At 33.7% G+C, this 23,463-nt stretch overlaps 1 protein-coding gene across 7 annotated transcripts in view; it reads right to left on the bottom strand.

Moving 5' to 3' along the window:
* LOC105335761 (neuronal acetylcholine receptor subunit alpha-7) overlaps positions 1 to 21,907 on the bottom strand; it is a 30,522-nt gene extending 8,615 nt beyond the window's left edge. The window contains exons 1-4 of one of the 7 annotated variants that reach the window (XM_066066266.1): positions 21,491 to 21,907; positions 12,316 to 12,426; positions 3,394 to 3,605; positions 498 to 607 (exon numbers count right to left, since the gene is read on the bottom strand). In XM_066066266.1, the coding sequence (XP_065922338.1) occupies positions 498 to 607; positions 3,394 to 3,605; positions 12,316 to 12,394 (401 nt within the window). In that variant the 5' untranslated portion in view covers positions 12,395 to 12,426; positions 21,491 to 21,907. Of the gene's footprint in view, positions 1 to 497; positions 608 to 3,393; positions 3,606 to 12,315; positions 12,581 to 15,585; positions 15,913 to 17,556; positions 17,940 to 19,638; positions 19,865 to 21,490 lie in introns of those variants that run through there. The other 6 variants (XM_066066269.1, XM_034457181.2, XM_020070415.3 and 3 more) reach the window with 6 other exon arrangements.
* Between the last annotated feature and the right edge of the window lie 1,556 nt (positions 21,908 to 23,463).

The following is a 23,463-nucleotide window of genomic DNA, read 5'->3' as shown; positions in this document are numbered from 1 at the left end:
AGAGTATCAACTTCGGAATAGGCCAAGCTACACTTTCACCTCTTGTTTGTAAGAGTAGAAAATGAATCATTCATACGTGTTAAGTGTCTTACAGCCATTTAAAAATTTTTTACGGCCTCCATTCATTAATCCATGTTGCAATATGTACTTTTAGCTCAACCAGTACAAATATGTATACACACTGTCTAATACATGAATTAATCATTTTGTACATATGGTCTTGAAAATAAAATATAACGGTTGTTAAGAAAAGTAATCAAACCTTCTAAAAAAATCACTGTTTATGGTACGTAATAACGAATTTGTTCTTTCTTCAGTATCGAATATTATAATATGATATTAGACTACCGAAATACCAAATACGGAACAGAGAAATCTACATTAAATTACAAGTCCTTCATGATAATTCAGATTTCCCCCATCCCGTAAAGTAGTCTAGAGTATAATGATACTGAAAAAGTAAAAGAGAACTGCTGAGTATGGCCTAATGAACTTACAAATTGTATAGTCGTAGGTCTGGAGTCCATATTTCTGTTGCAGGAATGTTGATTTTCTTCACTCCATGGAACTCTGTGACATTCCATCTTAGATGAACATCTTTCCATTGCTAGAAAAATAAATAAATCATAGAATGAATAATCAATCGAATATGATAGATGGATTACCTTAACAATAAATGTAAATACCACGTTTGTAACAAATAATGTTGACCTTGAGTTAAATGAACTAAACTTGTTGACGTTCAAAACCAGATGAAGGCAAAGCTACCGAGCCATGTCCTAATCGTCTTTTTAAGTACTTAATACTCTTCCCCCCTTTTCCGAAAGAAAATAATGAAGATACAAAAGGGGGGGGGGGGAATCCTTTCAATTATTAAATGCGTAATGCTTTAATTGTCCAAAAACGTATTTTCCATGGTATACATTAAGTTTACTTAAATGAGTATTTGTGCAAAGCATCAATCTTCATCATTGATTCCAAATTCAGACGCACTACATTTACACCTTTTAACAGTTGCAGATAACATCACCTGTGCGTTCTTCATCACTGCAACTTATCTTGAAGCATTACATATTTCAACACATCCTTACCAAGAGTTTCATCTCAAAGTACATTTGTAATATAACAAGGGGGAGAGGGGGCACTGGATTTAACACCGAATTGAACTCATTACACAGAAGACTGGCATCGTTAGGGTCAACTTTCAAGCACACGGTCCCAAGAAACTTCGGAAAAAGTTCAAGTTTCACCAAGGCTGGCGGATCAGATACCGCCTTGTGTACAGAGTTAATAAGTGTTCCTGACATATAGACACTTTATTAACAACTGGATGGGGATAAGTTATCGTTTATGACAAGAAGCATTCAGAGAAATGTAAATTGAAGGTAATCGAAAAGTGACGGTGTACCGTTGGGGTGAGAAAGAGGTGAGATAAATACCAGGGTTGGTCGATTACTCTTATAAATAACGAAGCGCTACAGACTCCCCTTCCTCGAAATCTCAGATCTTTATCGAAGAAAGTGGAACAAACTCCTCCATGCATAATTAAAATAAAGCATGTATATCTAGACTTCAATGCGAACTTGAAAATTTAATCAACAATTAAACAAAACGGGCCATAGTATTCGCTAATCAAAATGGTGACTCTAAATAAACGTAAATTGAAACTGATGATTTAAACTCATTTTGTTTTTATCATACATTAAATATTTTTACTCATCGTTTCTCCTTTTTTTATTTATCTACATGAACATGTAGATCGACATATCTAAATCAATATCGCCCAAAACTCGAAACTTTGAAGTTCATCCATTCTTAAGTCGGTAACTTTATTTACCGAGCAATTTTAAGTTCTTTTCAAATCTTTTGAAACAATATACATCAATTTACTCATTCGTTGTAAAAATGTAAATAAATGAACAAAAATCATTGACTCAATTTCCATTTTACTGTTCCCTATGCCTAGAACACTGTGTCTTCTTGTTACATAACATGGAAGGAACCCCAAGCTCACTGCGTGGGACTGTTTAATTTCTCCGCTGGATTAGCAGCAAGAATATCGATCCACTAATGTCACAAGTTAGAAGGGAGGCCTCCGAAACCCCATCGCTTTTACTGTTGTCCCTGAGGCATAACATACTCTCACTTTTTCTCTCTCTCTGAGATCACTTTGAGATAAAACAAGTCTCATCTTTTCGGCATTATCGCGTTTATGTTGATACCTATTCGAAGCGTAAAAGTGTCATGTGCTATCCCAACAATTGTCGTAATTGGTTTAGCAAATATCGTGGCGCAGCCTCCGGAGATGAAATGCAATATAGCATTGGCCAAAGGGAATATTCCGAGGGATCTGAGTTTTTGTTTATGTTTGTAATTAATCCTGTTTGTTAAGTTTAATAAACAACACGGCTGAATAACTAGGAATTGTCAATGTCATCAGCCTAACATCAAGAGAGTTTAACTATAATCTTGAGAAACAGCAGCTGATCAAATGTAATGTCTGTTTCTACAGTAAATCCAGATTTAAGACGATTAAATTGTGTTGTGTTGATTAATTTATTTTAACTAAGACAGTTTTATAAACCAAACAAAAACACCGATCCAAGTGTTTGCCGTGCTCAAAGACATTCATGGTTTTCCGTGAACTCCTTAACAAGATCCCTCGAGATACAGTGGGAAAACGATTGTCCTCATATAACTTGTATTAGGTATATCTTTATACACTGCGACCAAAAAAAACTCTTTAACGACACAAATGAAAAGGGAAGAAAAAAAGCACTTCGAAAGCTAAGCGTTTCCCATAAAAATATAATAGATTAGACTTGTCAGACCCAAGTTGCATCAGGATAAAAGACATGTCAATAGGAGCTGGGAAGACAGAAGATTTAAGGAACTTGGGGTGTAATAACAAAGCAAGGCAAAGTGCTGCCCCGATGAAAAGTATATCCAAAGACTAATTAAAGATTCTATTAGCGAAAGCTCTAAGCATGGATTGGTGAAGTTTAACAGAGCACTGTCTGCGAGCGTGAATTTGAGGAAACCGTGCGATAAAGTCACAGAGCTTCCTTGTTCACAACTTTAATTTAAATTTCAATTACGTGTACTTGTTTTTTAAATTCAGTATGATTTTTAAAATGAATTCTTTCATCTAAAAATAGATAGAAATTTCCCATTTTCATATTGTGTAATGATATCAAGATAATTTGTCTACATATTTACTTTTACTGAAATCATGTAAAATGCATGTACTTTTCAAACTTATAACTTAATTTTTTTTTTACTAATACATGTACAACTCGTATGTCAATCGTTGAAAAAAGATAAAGTTTTAAAGTTTTGGTGTGTTTAAGAAGAGAGTATGTTTATTTCAATTTTTTTTTTATGAATACTTACATAATTCGTCCAAACGTTAAGAGTAAGAATTTGTTTCCTCTCATCCAAATTCATAATCTGGACTAACTGTAGGCCGAATGTCACGTTAATGATGTCGGAGTAGTTCTGCACTGGCCGTCCGAATTTCCCCCTTTCTTCATACTTTCGGAGCAGGTGCTTTATCACCCGATCCTCGTAGGAAAATTCGGTGCTGCTGCTTGAATACCCAGTTCCTACGGTTAGAAAAAATATAACATGTATACATATTATATTTAATGTGATTTGTATCTGAGAAAAATTATAATATCGTTTCTATTCTCGCGGCCTTCAGACTATTTAAATAACATTTTACTATTAAAATTACAAAAGTAAAAAAAAAGTTATAAAACCCTGAAAACATTGATTAATTATATAATTTTTTTGTTTGGCCTTCCCGATTGTTCAAAAGTAAAGGTCCATTGCATTGCCTGTATCTACTTAGACATTAGGAACCTAAACATCGATGTCATATTTAACTTTTAATGTCATTTTGGCTGGTTCGAACGAATTCATTAATAAGCTTAATGTTGTTATAAATCGTATTCGCTGCTACAGAATTTTACTGTGTTTATTGCAAAAACATTTATGAAATATTCTATGGCAAGAATATCCCCCACTTAGTCGTACGACTTTTAAGTTTCTTTTTAATTCAAAATGTTCTTAGTTGATGAGTTGAAAATGCTCTTTTTGGGAGTTGATTTTTAATCAACTCTCCTATGCAGTCACGCGGACAACAGTGTTTGGACCTCAGCACAAATGATTGCTCCTGACAAGACTTAGTTCTTGAAATTAATTGATGAATTCGATGTAATGTATGCTAAAGCATTGTTTTTCAAGGAAACTTATTTACAAATACCTTAAAAATAGTCAGATTTTAAATGATACGAACAATTTAAATATTTTTTGTAGTCGTATGTATTCCTACGCCAGAGTTCAATATAGTCTCGTTCAACTCGACGCTCGGCTGTCTCTGTAAACCCTTGTCGGAGATTTACGGTGTCAGCCGAGCGTTTGGTTGAACGAGACTAGAGTTCAATATTGCTTGGATCCATACAATTTTCGAGAAATATTTCTACCACTGATACATAGTTTAATTGAATTAATTTTATCTTTAAATATTATTTAACATGATTCATATGGAGGTTTCTCGACATTCTAGTCGAAAAAGTTCATTTCAAAAATTCATATTATAAAAATATGCGCAATTCAAATTAGAAACTACGTATACATGTACTTGTCATGCAAAAAACATATCATTGATTTTAAAATAAATAAACATCGACAAAATCAACTCCCGTCAGTTCTTCAGTACTTTGATTTATTAATTTAGTTCACATATGTCGAATTCAATCGAGCGAATTTCAAAGTGTACTTTTATGAATCAGCTTTTTAATGTACAATATATATTTGATTTTTTTTTTAAGTTTGGACTTTTTTCTCCTCCTAAACTGGTAAGTAGAAACTATAAATTGAGGGAAAATGGTCTGGAAAAAGATACTAGCAAAATTAAGACAGAAAATTTATCTTTTAAGGCGCAATTGGGAGAGTGTACAGAGGTCAATGATAACGCATATTCCAAAGTGAAAGTGGATTTTAAAGGGTAGGGGTAATAGAAGGGGCCATATCTCAGTCCCCTCTTGATTGATTTCCAGTAGTTTGCATATGTTGTTGGACTAGTTTCGTTCTATACGACTTCCATGTTTGAATTGATTTAAGATGGTTGACTCTTTTAATAAGATTTTTTGTTGCATAAAGAAATGAGAGAAATTATCCATTAATCTATTTTATAAAAGAACGATAACCCGGCAAGTTAAAATTACGGAACAAAAAAGGTGGAACGAAAATGTATGAAAAAAACCACACATCCGTCAGCATGATTATTTCTCTTTTGTCACAGAATCGATGTAAAAAGCTCGGTTAATTCAATTTACTTGATGTTTCTAAGGATGTGATTCGGTACCCTTTTATCAAGTGTTGTAGAGTGCGCTACATTAGCAAATTGCAAAAGAAAAATACATCGTCTGGAGAGATTTGTCTTTGGAAAAAAAATAAAGGAATTTTATCGGATGATTTTTTTTCTTTTCTGTTTTTTGGTGACTGAATCAAAATAATGATACAGATGATTGATTTTGAGGGATAGGTATTTTTTTGTTGTTGGGCAGATGCTGCCTACCTTAATATTATCGTTGTCTGGCACATGATAGTGTAACAGATTATGTGAGATTGTGCGAAATATCCCAAACATCAGTGAAAATTGGAACTGATGTATATTTTCACGATCATGGATGATTGGTAGAATGTGGTGCTACTAGCTTCTAATCATGGTTAAAGTTGGTCGGGACAGACCGTGGTATCTCCGCGAGTCTATACATCATTCGCACCAAATTTCCAATACTTGATGGGGGCATTGGCAGTCTCTATGGCAAAGAGTCTCTCGTTCACGATTCGATGTGAATTTTGATGGATCGCAAACGTGTGGTATTTATGTTTGCTGCCTCCACTAGCATTATGTATTTTTAACAAGATCAAAATCGGATACAGTATGTCTTAGCCAATTGTTAGTTCAATCAAAAAAAAATTGTTCAGTGCGGCTTGATGCAAATTTACAGAGAAAAAAAGGATTCATCTGATAATAAAATTTTCTCCAAATAATATTACCCTGAAATTTGCCACAAGAAGTCTCACTAAAGTACTGTCAGGAAGCGAACTCCCTTTCACTAATGCGCTCCGAATTCCGTTGCAAGAAGCTCGTCGCCCTGCGTCATGCCTTATATACTTTAGAGAACGATGTTATCAATTTTTTTTTCTGATCGGTATGTCCATAATCAAACAAAATCAAACACAGCTAGTGCACAAGAAATTATACAGACATACATAAAATTGACACAAAGTCAGGAAACTTCGCAAACACTGTTATTAATCTCAATTTCCACGAGAACAAAATTTTCTAATCAATTATGCATATGGTATAACGTAAAAGCAATTTTCACAGGAAATGTAAAGTGAGCAATAGTGGAGTTTTTTTTCTCAACCTCACGTCTATTTCCGTCCCTCCATTTAAAAAGCGTATCCACAGCCATTAAAATATACTTGAATACTCTCGTCTGCACATTTTATGGAAGAAACTCGAGGGTCCGATTTTTATCGCCGGAGTAATTATCTTGCCTCATTATTAAAATCCAATTTGTATCTTTTTTATTGTCTTGCACTTCACACCTAAACGAGTCGCCGTTCTCGAAATAAAAAAAAATCCTGATGGTGTGTAAAAGGTAAGGTTGTGGGAGGTTAATTATAGAAAAGTTACCGAAAAAGGAAAAGAAATGATTTGTCTAATTATTGTTCATGATTGACTTGTTTAATTGTACGTAAAGTTTTGAAAATCTCTTTATTGTACAAATATACATCTATAATTCGGCAAAAGTTTAGAACGCCCGTTTTTAAACAAATCAATATTTGCAAAGCAGATACATGTATATGCTATTTACACATAGGAACACTCCCGTAGGTGTACAGATACTATGCAAAATCAGTAGACTCATCCAATTTTTTTATTGTATATGTATTAACTAGAGTTATTGCATTAAGACCCAAGAGTAGAACATGAATATCTATAATAAAAAGAGAGTTAGAATTCAATAAAAGTAAACAGCGAAAATCCCCCCCTCTCTCTCTCTCTCTCTCTCTCTCTCTCTCATATCGTTCTATTCTGAAAAGTATGTGACCAAAGATCGTTCTCGTAACCCAATAAAGCAGAAAATCTATTCAATTATAGCATGTTGAAGACACAACCAGTGTTCTATCGAACTGAATGACCAAAATGTAGCAACGCTGGTCAAACCCATTGGTGAAAGTCAATATTGACTGTTTCTCCCACTGGTTCAACATGCGGTATTTGTTTACACGTTCGATTTGCGTCCATGTGATTTTATTTAATCTTCAAAAGATTTTTTATTCATTAACTTTGGTACATGTATGGACATCACACCGTATTGAGCTACAAGCAAAACGCGGCATTTTAACTTGATTGAGTGGCCATATTTGGTACAAGAAATCAATTCTTGAATCGTCTGGCAAATGCACATATGATAACATACAACAAAAATATGAAATCGAGTTTGGGTGTGCTAGGAAAAACAAAAACGTGTGATACCATTAATTCGAGTAATGATAGCATGTTTACTGCACATTTTCCTAGTTATCTGACTTTAGAAAGGAAACCATCTGGGTTTGTTTATGTATGATTATATTACATTATCTTTGAAATGCATGTTCCACATTTTTATTGCATAGTATCATTCAATTTTGTGCAAATGAATGTTTCTATGATGAAAACCAATTTATTAGGTTTTTGTTTGTATTAAATTGACAGGGGTCTTTAGATCCTTTTCTACTTTCTAACCTAGAGACTACAGAATTGTTTGGAATATAGAATCGGTCAGGTTTCCTTCGATACATGTAAAGAACAAAAGCATCAATAAATTTCCTTTCTCCCAAAGCTCATGCAATCAAATGTTAAAGATTACCCTTTGCGTTTTAAAACCAGAAAACTGTTCCAGTAATCTTAAAATTAAAACAAACCGAAATTCAAAATAATGATGTCCCTTTTTTATATTTTGGCTTCCTCTCTATTGGGTTTTTTTGCGACCGTAATAGCAGTTTTGATATTTATCCATTTTTTTTCGTTTAAAACACATAGTTTTGGTTCTAAAATTAAATAAAACCCAATTATATTGACTCACGCACTCTTGTTTGTATGGGGTCGATATGACGTCTGACATGAGATATTGGAATAAATGGTTTACAAGAGCGCTTTTATCTTTTTTTCTTCCCTCTCTCTCTTCAGCCGAGCTTCTTAACGCAAAACACTTACATGATGAAACTGCATGAGCTTAACAAAGAGTGGGCCCTTAAGATCCAGTAAATCTGCCATAAAATGCAATAAAAAATGGATTGTATGATATTCCTACCACTTAATACAAATGATTTGATATGTAAAGTCACTTTTGTACACTTAATTAGGTTAAAAATGCGTCTTATAATTACAAACGATATCTACACGCACATGAACTTATTTAACTTCAGGTATAAAGAGGGTGTTTATGTTTAGAATTCTTAGTGATTCATTCATTAATAAAGGAAGGAGTATTTTTAACACATCTTTATATAGAATATGAAAAAAATGAACTTATTTCTAATTCTACTCTGATACATTGTATATAAACCTTATGTGTATTAACTTACGAAGTGGTTGATCATGTACAATAAAAAATGGCCAATTAATCAAATTGAATTTGATTAGTTTGGTGCAATTTCACAAGCATATTAATACACTGTAAGAACTATTTACTTTATCAACAAACGCCCATAATATACACAAATTTATTCATCAAACTCTTGTTTTTTCGATAATACTATTTTACATTATTATTTTCATGTCCCCGAGAATGGAAATTAGGACATTTTTTTGTTCTGTTTGTTTGTCTGTCTGTTTTGACGCCCTGATGGATTGTAATCTAACAAATGTTATACATGTATCTCTTTGAACTTCATCTTTGATGTTCTAAAAGGCTAAGGTCAGAAGTCAAAGCCAGGTAATTATAAAGTTTATTGATAAATTCCGAAAATAATTTTTCCTTTAACTTCAGTGTTTTGTTATTTTTTCCTAGGGATTTTAGATATCACAAATTATATTAGGCTCGTCTTATTTCCCACCTAACTTTCCAACTTTCTGTTGTGTTTCCTACGAAGAAAAGCATGTCTTGATCTTTCCTAAGAAATTCGCTTATTAGTTTCGATTTTGCAAGTTTGCAAACTTGCTTTTTTATTTTTTTAACTCTCTACGGGATTTATGTATTCTAAATACTTTATAATTTGAACAATTGATAATAAACTGCTTGTGTTACTACTATTGAAAACAGTTCTTGATGGCATTTCGCAAAAAACGGGGGTGGGCATGAACTTAACATGCAATTTCTTTATAGTAGCTACTTATTAACAGAATTAAAAGTTCAATTTAGGGAAAATAAATAAATCTAAAAAAAAATAATTCTGAATGATTTCTTTTCACTTTGCCAATGAAAATAAAAAACGTGATACTGGATGGTGCTATTTAATTAAACAAAGGTCTGTTGGAGGCATAAAAAACCAAAATAAAAGAACCTGCGTCACACCTCAAAAACTGAAAAAGTTCTTGGGCGATCACTGATCATACAGGCTTTTGCAACAGTGGGGCCCCCGACTAAAGTCAGTAATAATTTATCTAGCAGACTTGCTGAAACCCGGCCTTTGATTGAATACATTCATGCAATCTCGCCATTGATCTCTGCGAGTTCTTTAATAAGTTTGACTGTAATTGGTAAAGACCAACCAAAATCGCCTCAATAAGTGAGTCTCGATACAATGTCTTACGGACGCTCCTGCGGAGGCAGGCATCGATATTAAAGACCATCAAAGAAAAACCATTTGTGTTGAATTGCACAACCTGATGTTTCAAAATAGACCTGACAGTTTGAAGTCACGTAATTAAATGCTCGTCACTTTCTTCCAGTAATATTGCTCGTTAATTTCCGCGAATGATGTTCGTTTTCCAGAGAGCTAAGCTCTCTATTAACGTTTAAGAGTTACCACTTTGCTTTGGGGAAGTTATATGTGGAGCCATAGCATTTACAAAGGGTCATTACTTTGCTTTTGCTGCTTATCTTTTGGAGTAAAATTACAAGAAGCTATAAATTACATATATCAGTTTTTATTACAATTATTGTTTACCAAAAAAATATAATGCCTTTGTATCTTTTAACTGTTACGTTAGGTATTGATTTGATAGCTCTGGGTCTTCATCAAACGAGGTTATGACAGTGTTTATAGTAAATACATTTCAGGTATTCGAAGTCGGTTTTCTGTTCATAATTCATAATTTCAATGAAAATTCATTTTTACAATATACAATAGTGCTTCAAGGATGACAATTCTCCAAAAGAAATATTAACACTATTTGATTTGCACACAACTTCGGCAATGCCTTGCAAGGCAAAATGTTAAAGAAACTGGGTTTTTTCTCTACACAGTTCTTAACAGAATAACCTTACACTGCAGCTGATCTCATGGGTGGTAATCAGTTCAATAATACGGTCAATGAACCTGAAGTATACATGTATAGGGTATTCCTTCGTAATTTCGCATGAGGTTCACTTGTTATTTAAGGGAAAACAAATTGCACTTCTAAAGAAAGATTTGTGGTTTTGATGGGGAAAAAGTGAAATCAAGTAAAACTTTTAATTAGGTTTCCAAGGAATGTAGATCGTGTTTAGGACAACAAGTCGCACCGAGTCTCCATTCAGAAAAATCAACAAGCCTTATTCAGTTTTTAACATTTCACAAAATACTGCATACATGCAGGGTTACTTTCGTCACATCTTATTTTTGCCCTTCTACGCTTGCAAACGGTTTCACTCTTGTCTTGAATTTGCCCAGACGCATTGTGTTAAAATAGAAATAATTAGAGACATTTGAATTTGCCCATTTTAAATTTGTCCGCTGCCAGCATTTCCCTGTCTACAGCAGTTTTGACCAAGAACGTCAGTTGAATGCACGTGAAATGTATTTTATTCAAAATATTTGTGAAACATTCTTCAATTTAAAGATAAAAGGATGTTGTCCTCTCTAATCGCTGATTTCAACCGAAGTTTGCCATATACTATCTCCAGAAGAACTATTGATGAAGACAGTACAGAGTGGCACAGAAGAACTCCCGCGGGGTTGGTTAGGTCGTAGAAAAAAACTATTCATTTTGCAAACACTTTGCATGTATAAAGAGCTTAAATTTTGCGGGTTCCATCGAGAAGGTCTAGACAAAACTTTCATTTCAAATGTCATTTCCATAAAAAGATTCAGAAAACAGTTCAGCATTTATTTTTAAGATTATATTAGAGTCATATATAATTTTCTAGAATGCAGTATCCCACTTGTACAATGATTGACAAAATATTTGGATTTAAAAATTCCTTTCTTTTTATTAGTGTAAATTGTGATTCAAATACCTCTTGTCATGAACATTTTACCAAATGCCACAGTTTTATCGAAGTACAAACTGTCTCAAATATCACGAAACTTCTTAAATACACTGTATATCAAACTTTGCGATTTCATCTTTAAATCAAAATCAATAAGGGAATTGATTTCAAATTTATTACGTATTGATAGTTAATTTACAATTTTAAAATTGGAAATTTGGGAACAGTCGATGCAACCCCCCCCCCCATAATTCCTTATTGTTGATACAGCAATACGTTTCACATAGTCATTTCATCGTGTCAGGAGGATAAATGAGGAAAGCATCAGATTTTCACTCTGTGGGGTCCAGAAACGTTCGCCACTTTGAGAACACATCGATGCTTTTTATACAAGACTGCCATGCGAAATTATTTCCACGCTATCACGTTTGCAAAATCCGCATTAGCCAAAAGAGATAATCACGGAAGAAAGATCTCTGTGAATGGACCGGTGTCTGGTCGGCGGAAAGAAAAAAAAAATTCCGGGATTTTGCAAAACAAATGATTGTGTGATGCGAAATTATAATGCGTTTATGCCTCTTCGTGAGTCGAAATCCTCGGAGCCTCCGAAATTAACCAAAACGAAGACTAATCAATTTAAAGGATAATATACACGTATTTGAAATATTTTTCGTTTCTTATTCGTAATGCTCATTAGAAAAACTAAATATTTTTCACAATTAATGAGGAATATTTCTCAAGAGTTGATAATGATCAACGATAGATATAGAATGCATGTTCGAAAGATTAAAATCATTAATAAAATTAATAAAAATGTATATGAACTTTTTGAAATGGTGTAAAGCAACTTTAACATTCTGAGAAAAATACAAAACTAAAAATACCAACTACTCACCTCTACATTTGAAGACTGTCATAAAAAAATTCCAGCACAGAAAGGTTTGCAAAATTTTAAGTGTCCATTTTACATCCATTCTCTGCGAAGGGTTTCACTTTCGTCAAATTTCTGCAAAAAGCCAAAAAGCGCAACGTATTTACACATTATTTTTTCAAAAGAGATCAAGTATCTATCTAGATGCTAGACGAGTTATAAATTCAATTGATGCGTGGCTCAGGCTTTGCGCTTTGAGGTAGTTAGGCCTGCCATCCTTCTATTCGATTCTGTTTTATTTAGATGCCATTGATTGTCATAACTTACCGCTTTAATACCAATGCTTGCATGATCTAAATGGCACCATTATTCCGGTTATCAAAAGCAAACAAAACTAAGGTTCCCAAAAGTGGACAGAGCAAATGACATTGTGATTCTCGGCGAGACGCTAGAGAATGCCTTTTCATCAATTTTACATACATCTTTGGGTACATTTAATTAAATACCATTCAGTTGCAATGTACTCAAATAAAACAGAATAAGATATGACAAATGCTTTAGAAATCTTGGCTGTATGTGGTAGAAAAAAGTCATCCAAAAACATCTTATGCAACAATGCCCTGTGATTTAACAATTTATAAAGTTGCAGTCAATTTTTTTTTATTGTCCCAGGTCCGTGATGATCAAAACCTGTGCTGTATATTTTTGTCCCACCGTAAAATTGAAGTCTAGTCTAGAAACATCAACAATAATCTGATTTAGATGAGAAAAGGGGGAACTAAACTAATGAGTCCTTAGTATAATTAGCTAATAATATATTCTTTTCTCCCCAATGACGACATCCCATAGAAAATTAGCCAGAAAGAGGGACGGCGAAATAAGAGCATGGACGTCCATTTTATGTACGTAAATCACTTTAGAAGAACGTATATATATATAAACTCGTAGATAAAGAAACCTAATGAAGCTTTCATTTCTTGAATTTTCTTGAAACAGTTATTTATAGTTTTGCACATCGACGGTTGAGTGAGTTAGCAATGCCTCAACCTGTATAATTATTTTTCGTCCCGTAATCGCCTTCCAAAATCATAACCACCGTTCTTTCATTGCATGGTTATTATACGGTGCTAGTAAAACAATGCTCAAAGCCGACGGTTTTGCTGAATTCATGATTGGCTAGGAAACACAATGTTATGTTTTGGCAGAATTCTCCCCGAGGACTCGGTAACAATTTCCGACTGAATTCTGAAGGTCTGTGCACGACTTGATAATACGATCGTAAAACATCGGCACAGAACTGATGAAAAGAGAGTGCATAATTCAAGTGAAGACTGATTTTCTTTTTTTTTTTACATTGTGGCGCCCGCCTGATCAAGGTCCCATCTACGTCTTGAAATTAAACTTTTATCATCTGATCCCTTGGTAACAAATAAATATACTTCTGTATATCAATTTTTCTCATCATAGATTGCTCAGTTTAACGTTGGTGTATTGAACAATACTTTTATTTCTTGACATATTTTCATTAAAAAAATATTTTTCTATTCTTCGGGTTTTTTTTTAATATTGTCCTTTTTAAATATTGAAAGGACATAAAATCTGGGCGTGTGAATTTCCTCTGATGCATAGTGTACTGCACTTTGTATATAATTATTCTTTACACGGCAATTAAAGAGCAATCTTGACAAACATTAGTTCTTTTCTATCTAAATCAAACAAACAAACAAAACCAGCACATTGAAAACATTTTGACGTTCACCTATCACATAAATACACATTCAAAAGGTGGGTGAATTAATTCTAAGCTTTGTAAGCGTTGCAGGTATTTTTAAAATAAGCTGTTAACACCCTCTTCTGTACGTTAACGATTAAGTGTGAAAGCCTTATTTCATCAATGCAAACAGTACTCTAGTAGCTTTACCAAATAGATTTTAGCGACGAATGAAAAGATTTCGTTCTGATCAAGCAACACACTCTCGATTTAATCCCAACTTAGATTCAATAAGTTTCAAATAGTTCTTGACAAAGGTAACCTTTCGAATTTCTATTGCTACGAACCGAAAACTGGTGAGGATTTCAAGAGCCTGTAAAAATGGATAAATCATAAAAGCCTTTTATAATTTTTGTCCCTAGTATTGTAAAACTATACAAACAGTCCTAAAGTAAATGTGATCGATTTTTGAAGTGAGAAGAATATGAGGACAACCCCCCAAAATAATCAAATAACACTTCATATTCTTAAAATCAATCGTCCCTTATTGAATAGGGAAAAAAGAGGCGAATGTTAATGGTTCAAAATTGTATATTTCAAACATTTCAAATTGTTTTTCGTTTGAAGTTACTAAGTACAAGTAAGGTAATCTAAATAAACTCGGATAAATGCTACTTGAACTCTTCGTATGGATTTTTTTCTTTAAAATTTAAAATGGTTAAACAGTGTTATATGCACACATGTGGGCGTTGAAGACGTACATATGTGATGTCATGTATAACCTGAAATAAAAGCATAAATCACCTATTGCCCTTTTTTTTAAATCCTAAATTAAATCTTTGTATTCATTTAATTGAACCAGTTTAGTTTCGCTTGATGGAAGTGTTAACGAATAGAACGAAATTAAAACGGGGCAGAAATTACCATGTATACATGTCCATGTATACAGAATTTTAATTAAACTTGATTTATAGCACATGTATAATACGATAAGTTCAAAATATAAGCTTTAACTTAAGAACCAGCGCTATATTGGAAGACATTCATATGGTTAAATATAACAATATTTCGTGCATACTATTGAAAAGGAAGACACTCCTAGAATATCAGTTTAATATTTGAATAACGGCTGCATTACACGTAACATCCGGTCGACTCATTCAGGAGAACTTGTAATTTTTTCTAGAAGTGACTAGATGAAGATATTGAATAAAGGAAAATAAAGAAGAAGATTCATTTTCCATGGAGTCAATAAGGATCAGGAAGGTCTTTGTTGGTGGAACTCGAGACGACCTGGAAATCGTTATTCGGACAGAACCGGAATCTATTGGCGGTGGCGGACGTTTGAGTAATATCATACGATATCAGTGTTGAACAGATAAATTAGGAAATTTATTTTTTGCCAATATGACTAATGTTTCTTTTTAACCAATGTGACTAATGTTTTCGAAGAAGTTAGAAAGACATATAGAAATCACAGCCGGTCTGTTTTCTCTCGTAATACTCATTCTTTTCCGGCCAATTTTGATAAATAACCCACCAAAAAAAGTTGTTTCAGATATTGATAAATATAAATATTGCACCTTATGACTTTTGGAAATATCAATTCCACTTTTGACTTTGGAGATATTCGAACTCCTCTGAACCTGTATAGATCATGGCGAGAGGCCATCAACACACGATAAGAGAAATGGTGCCTCTGAGCCTCTTCTGGAGAAAGCAGGCGCGTGGTCTCTCCCTCGGATGGGCTGTTTCAATCATGAATTTGATATCCAAAACATCACCATAGTGTGATCTTCCCAGTTCATACATCACTTAAAATCGATGCCGTGACGACACAAGTGGTAATAAAATACCTAAATGTGAAATCCAAATTAAATAATTCAATGAATATCTGTGACAATGATCCTCGACTGAATTGCAAGGGTCTCATGTTCTGTGGCATGGAGTTCTCTAAAAATTGTGTCTAAATCACATGATCATTCCTACTGTAAACCAATGGGAGAATTTGTCCATCCATTAATCTTACATGTACTTCCTCTTTTACTCAACCAATTTATTAGTGAGAAAATAAAAACTTTAATGCTTTTTTTAACTTTTGTAACGAAACTTATACATTACAGAACTGTATTGTAGTTGAAGGTAAAAAAGTTTTGGCTAAATATGAATAACTCTAGGTACAAAAAACAAACTGTTCAACTGTATTCAACTGCATGACTTAATCAATTGAAACGAGAGCTATTGTCTATAGAAATAGGCTAAACCAATTACTGAGGAATGCAGAGTTACTGCCCGTGTCTGTGCATAATTAACATTTATCTAATTTACTTCACGTACACTCACTACAGGTTTAAAAAAAATCTTATTCAATAGTTCGATTTTCGTAGACATTAAGCCCGAGGAGAATATTCTGAATATATTTAACTCGTGTCTCGGAAGAATCCAACCACTTTTCACTCTAACGAAAGCTTGCATATCTCCCGTCTCGCACTATTTTAGAAGATGATGTTCACTCGCCGTCTCATTAACAAATTAAGGATAAAAATCTGGTCATTACGTCCAATTCCCATTTTCTTTACAGACAGCTTCAAAGTTTCGATTCCCTTTTTTCGCAGTTTACGAACGCAAAACGATTTCCTTGGTTTAAATTGGTCCTAGGGAGTTTCCAAACGGCTATTGAGAACTGTTTTACCATGTGTATATCATTTGCCTTATTGGAGAATGTAAGTGTTTGGTCTTTAGTGAATTCAGGAGAGTTTTTTTTATAACGTTTCGATCGCTGTTTTGTCGATTTCTCGCCGTTTAAACAATTCCTCTCACGTCTTTACAGAACTGTTTGCCAAATATCGAAGAGTGTCCAAAATTATCTCACTCTAAATTCTGTCAGATATTTTGTCCCTTTTCATCAGCTTTAATTAAGTTTCAGTCGTTGTAAAATTTTTGCTTAGTCAGAATTTTACCAAAACGTTCAACCTAGAATTTCTTTTTTTCTGTTTTCGCCAGCAATGACAAGAACCATAAGTTGGTCATGGGGGAAATTGATCGATTGTTATCTAATTTTATCATTTTAACACTGATATAATCAAGCTTCGTTAACACTGGCATATTCTGTTTGAACTGCTCCTCGCAAGAGATGAAGAGACCTCCTGTAAGTGGGGGGTAACAGTGTTATACAAAAGCAGACCATTAAAGGACCGTGTCGAAGCATCGTTAATTTGTGTAATCCCAGCAAGTACATAAAAGTGCATGCAAACCTCCCACCAAAGTCGAAGATCAAACCTGACCCGTAAAAAGGATTTCTCGGAAATCCTGTAAGATCTTTTTTTGTTTACTTTCTTTTCTTTTCTTAATTCTTTTTTTTTTTGGTAAGGGCTCTCAAGTTGCAGGCGTCGAATTCAATTTCATTCGCTCTTCATTTTTTACAATTAGTTATTGATGAAATATTCAAAGGGGAGAATTAGAGACTCGTCCATACTGGATGCGCATTTCTGCTTCTTGATTACCCGTGTCGGAATACATAAATGTCAGAAACAAAAGCAAAAAATCACACTTACCAGTCTTCCTATACCGCGTCCATGTTAAAGAACAATACAATCCTTCACGGAAAAATCGAAGTGTTCCCTCTCTATCAGGACCCCATTCACACATCCCATCGTTTACAGGTTTTAAAATATATTTGCTATCTAAATAAAAAGCCAAAGATGCATCGATAGGGCCACAGACGGTCTGTTTGCTGCACGGCACTTAAGTTTCGATGAGGGTAGAGTTTAAGTCAGTCATGATATACAATAAAGATACTGAAAAATCAATTGTTTACACACCATCGATTCGTCTTCATATACCTATATAATGTTATTTAACTGTTTACTAGCAATCAGGCGACTTTGTATCAACCTCCTTTTTTTTGGTACAATGACGGCGCCGCTAAGTACCGACCGTATCGGGAAAAACATGCAAATGACCAAAGCCGAATTTCAGATCGTCAAAGAGAGTGATAGAGAAAAAACGGAGAGAGATGTGTTGCACATCATTCGCTGTAAAAACATGTTAATTAAATGTAGTGCTCAATTCCCTTTTCGTCCTATAACCACTACAAAGATGGATTAGACGGCAAACGCGCAAATTAGCTCTTTTAATGTACGGAGATAACACATACTATCAAAAAGCAACTTTACGTCGGATTTCCATTGTATTTTCTGTATATTCTGTAAATTACTCACAGATCAAAGCACTTACATTCAGCAGTATATACAATGCACATATACGTCATCATATGATCTCTCTCTCTCGCTCTCTCTCTCTCTCTCTCTCTCTCTCTCTCTCTCTCTCTCTCTCTCTCTCTCTCTCTCTCTCTCTCTCTGAAATTCAATGTTTTCCGAACTAGGGAGTTTGTTTTCAAAAGAGAAAAAAGTTATTCACTCGGTTGGTTGAAATAGCAATTTGCTTCCGATTTTCAACAGATGTGGTAGTAAACTGAGAGTGAATTAATACAAAACAATATACAGCTGTTCTGGCTATTACCCATATTAAACAGTTTTGTTAAACAATATTTAACAGAGGCAGTTAGGACGAAAATAACGTCCAACATCGAAAAATGCATTTCTCCTACTGTGAAAAAAATAATTATCATGTGAATTTATGGCTGTATTAAAGGGCTGTTGAAAATTAGAGATCTTGTCTGTCTGTCAGTTTCAAATGTTTTCCTTACCATATCAAAACATAAATCTTTAATTGTAAATTTATTTGCACTCTTAAAGATAACTTGGCAGCTTGACCTGAATATCTCTATTTTACCTTTGTTTTGATGGTTCATTCATATTGAATTTGTATCAAATTTTGATTTTTTTTTTCTTACAGAACTAATATTCACTCATAATTGAGGGAACAATTCAGACTTTTACAACATTTTGTCAAATTATACTCCCAAATTATTTTCATGTGTTTTCGAGTTCAAAAATAATTTTAACACGGAACCCCCAACACATTGGGCTACATTTTTATTGTAATCAAAGGTTAAGACTTTAAAATCACTTCGATAAATTTCTTTTCTTAATTCCTCTTTCTAAATCGAGAGCATAAAATTGAGCTACTGATATTAGAGTTGACGTCATCATTTCCTGATTTCCTGTGGTGATGTCATTAACCGCACCAGAGATATCTGCTATTTTATTTTAAGAAACGAATCTCCGTGATTATTTAGATGAATAACCCAAAGTGTTGCTTCAATATAAGGTGCTTAAATATAACTTCGTTTAATTGCATTGTTTCTTTACCCTCCGTTATTGAATATTGATACTTACTTATGACTGTATTATAATTCTTATAAATATTAAAATAACTAATTTTACTATTAAAAAAATGTCAATCAAAAGATTTTTTGAAGACGATAAATGTAAAATGAATATTTCACAGAAATATTCAGGAAGTTTTATTTTTTTCCTTTAGTTTTCATAACTATAATCTTTGAAAAATAAAAATGTTTAACAAGTTACAAAGCTAAAATTAACCTAGTACAGTACTTCAAATCAACTGTATTAGCAATATGCATGCGAGCAACCGAAGTTAGTTTAGTTAGTTAAAAAAAATCAAACAATTAAATTAAAAAAATCGATATCAATAGGAATATATTTGTTTACCTTGGAAACGAGTAAAATCGAATGGACCAAAGACAGGGTTGTTGCCATACCACCCGCTGCTGCTAGTGTCCAGAACCTAGTAAGTCGGGCATTAGTGATACCAAGCTACTTTATAAAGAATTTATGCGGTAAGTGAGAAGACCATTGATGTTTCATCATCAGTGTGGCTGTACTAATTTAGCCTCCCTGCGCTGTTTTTTTCCCAATCTGGCTCTCCCGGGTCACAGATCGAAATGCCTTCAAAGTATCATGTAACTAGGGATTGCGAAAACATTTACTGTCACTGGTCAAAAACGCGGTAGCTCGATACTCTCTAGTTCACATATATGCATTAATGGTTTTAACAAAATCGGCAACAGAAAAAAAAGTATTATGTTAAATTTAATAATAAAACACAAACCTAAAGCATGAATAATATGATTTACATGACCTAACACATGGTGAAAGTGCAGAGAATAATGATGGAGGTGTAGCTAGAAATTAATATCGGTGGTTAACTACCATCCTAGTGTTCTGAAAGAACAAGCCGCTTAACTTAACCTTAACCTTAAACTTAAACCTTAACCTTGCCGGATCGAATCATATTGTGCGACTTTTATGCAAGACCTCAAAAGTTATGCAGTTCACTATGAAAACCGAATATATGCTCGGTTGCACCATTGCACCATTTTGAGTAACAACCCCCACCCCACTCCACCCCACCCCCAATCCCCTAGACACACTCACACACCATATTAAAAGAATCAAATCCGAATTTCTCAGCAATGTCTAACATAATTTCTTGAGACGTCATAATACGAGCACATGTAGGTTTTTAATGCAACAATTTGTTAACCACTAATCTCATGATTGAATGAATTCGAAGGGGTATGTAAAGAGCGGTGTTACTATGAAATATCAACGATGACCGTTTACACATGTAGCTCCATGTACATGTACATTTTTGGTGATGGAAAAACTAGATATCGACGCAAATCAAAAATGTTAATCATGAATAGCCCTATATTTGTATCCGGCATACACAATTACATGTACAGGTAGTTCGTACACTTTGAAATGGTATTGGTGGAATACAGCCATCTTCCATTTGTTTTTCTTTGGGTTTTTTTGGCATTTTTTGCTTTGAGGACATTGGATAGGCATGGATAACAAATTAACCATCCGAATTACCATTAGAATTTTAGACATGATATTTAGCGACAAACTATTATATAGAAAAAAAATAGTCTTAAATTTAAATGTTTCCTATATATTTTTACAAAGCTCTCCTTATAGAGGTTTGGGTTTTTTTAAGTCTAAAAATGGCCACACTTTTCAGCCATGTTAATCGTTAACATCACATTGTTAATTTTATTAGATCATAAATAGTTTAATTGCTCTTCTGATAGTCGTTCATTTTAATATCACATTGTGCATGCAGAAATTACCAATGCAAAATACACCGAATTTAATTTTTTACGGCCAATTTTCTTTTATTTTCCATATTTTTTTCCCCTTTGCATTACACTTAGGGGCGTATAACTCATCGCAATTTAGACTAATTATTACTGAACAAATTGCTGTCATATGTAATTAATTTGAAAATACGCAGATCTCAAATGATAGCAACGTGCCGACTCAAAATCCAAAAGGAAAAAAAAAAATATTAATTTCTTTGGATTTCTTTTATAATATTACCTTTCACTAAACCGTTGAGATGAGCGGACGATTAATTGATAGTTAAGTGAAATTAATAAAGCAAATATAACCCTTACCTTACCCCCCCCCCCCCCCTTTCAGCGGATATTTATGATAATAAGCACATACGAAAAAATGATAAGAAGAATGTGAAAGTAAATAGTAAGGCACTTACACAGAAGGAGATCGCAACAGTGTCCTTAGGCCATGATAGAGGTTGAAGATCTAGAGAAGACCAAACTAGTCCTGTTGGAAGGAGAAATCCAATTCGGAGGAGTATTCATGAAGAGCCATAAACAAACGCACACTAATTTACTTATATAACTCCGTTCACATATACTCTCTTGAAGTCATGTATATTTAAACATACATTTCTCCCCCCTCCTGTTCAGTACGTTTCTAGCTAACCTTGTGGTTATACCTTCCCGCTCTAATCTCGTCTGATCAGCTTAAATTGCCATCACACCATACTGTTTTATATATGTCTTGCCAAACAATAAACTGTGTTGCAACTTTAAGATAATACCGTTACAATTTCTTCAACGCGAGGAACTGTTGATAACACGTAACCAGTATGAAAAATGATTGCTATTAAGTCTCCATCCTTATACTTTTTGTTTTATTTCGTAACGCTGATAATATTTTTCCCCCTGAAATAGCTAATACGTTTCAAAGAATCTGATAAATCAGAGAATGCTCGCTGATTCATTTAACAACGGTCTCGCTTTCGGGAATATTTGATGTGGAATCCTCTCTCTTCTGGAGAGGGATTCAATTACATTAAAAACGCGCCGTTTCAAATATATCGTTTGTGTAATTGAGAAACAATTATAGAAGCTATTGTTTCCACTTTGTTTTTAACATTTTCAATTTGTATTTTTGAAATTCATGTTGTATGAGACTATAAATTCTTTCAAGCAAGATTTTTTTTTCGGGTTTCGGAGTCAGAGTTAGATTACTGTTACGACAACCGATTTGGACCAAAAGCATAGGTTTACAGTGTAGGTTCTTTGGAAATTTGATTCATCATTAAATGATTTTTCGAATGAGGTCTGACAAAAACTGAAATAAAGCTATCATCTCCATACCAAGTATCGACAGTCTAGGGGGTTTTATTTTGAGCGATGTACGAAAAAGATTCACCGACAGATTATATGCACCAGAATGTACTATGGTATTCGCCAAAGTTTTATTATGTAATAACAGTTTTCACCCAACAAATGGATTTTTCTGAATGGGATTTATGAATGGGTTATTTAGACGAAGTAAATAAGTTTTCTAGCATTGAATCGAACATTTAGTCTTCATATAAGTTGAACTTGTTGTCAGTGCTTTCCTTTTTTAAAGTTGTACCCACATGAAATAATTGTACTTCTATGACGTCACGTTTTACTCTATGTTTACCAAATGCAAAATCTGTGACCCTATCCGGTTGTAGAATCTTCATAAATATTTCTTTCTCATATCTTCAAATCTACATGTACATGGTTGTTTAAAAACCTTGAACTTCCTCACACATAAAACGTATAGTGTAAAAACTTCTTATGACAAGTTATCTTGAAGACTCAGGGTTTTTTTCCTTACGATAATAAAAGGCGATAAGAGACGAATGCTTGCAAATGATGACACAAATTTGCTTTGTTATTGATGCAAAGTTGCTTGTTGGTAGACGCGTGTGGTTACCATGGATACAAGAGGTCCAGAACCATTACGATGACCATTTTGGAATTGTTGGTAATTGGTGTCAATAATTATTTTTTTTAAACTTCTCTTTTTCGACAATTTTGTGTGGAGTCGCTTTTATTCGCAAAAGTAATGTTCATAGATTTCGTTGAGATAGCGTAATGGCAAATTTACATCATAGCGAAATTTCTATTTAACCTATTGAAGATTTTATTATAATTGAAATAAAATGTACGTACTCTGAAAAGACGAAGCATATGTAACTAACCCAAAAAAAGATCTAGACACATTGCTTAAATTTGGTATAGCAAATCTTTTAAAAGATTTTGGAAACTTGTCAAATATAACATGTCGTTTCAAAGCAAGTTGTAGTTTTCTTTCCATTTGTTCCGGTATTAAAGGGCAAAATATCGAATTATGCATGAAGTTAGCAGAAAAGTATGTATTATATTTAATTTCGTTCTG

This window comes from Magallana gigas, chromosome 7 (genome assembly GCF_963853765.1).
Source record: "Magallana gigas chromosome 7, xbMagGiga1.1, whole genome shotgun sequence".
Taxonomy (NCBI): Eukaryota; Metazoa; Mollusca; class Bivalvia; order Ostreida; family Ostreidae; genus Magallana; species Magallana gigas.
The sequence above is the reverse complement of the archived record's forward strand: the minus strand, read 5'-3'. Positions and strand labels throughout refer to the sequence as shown.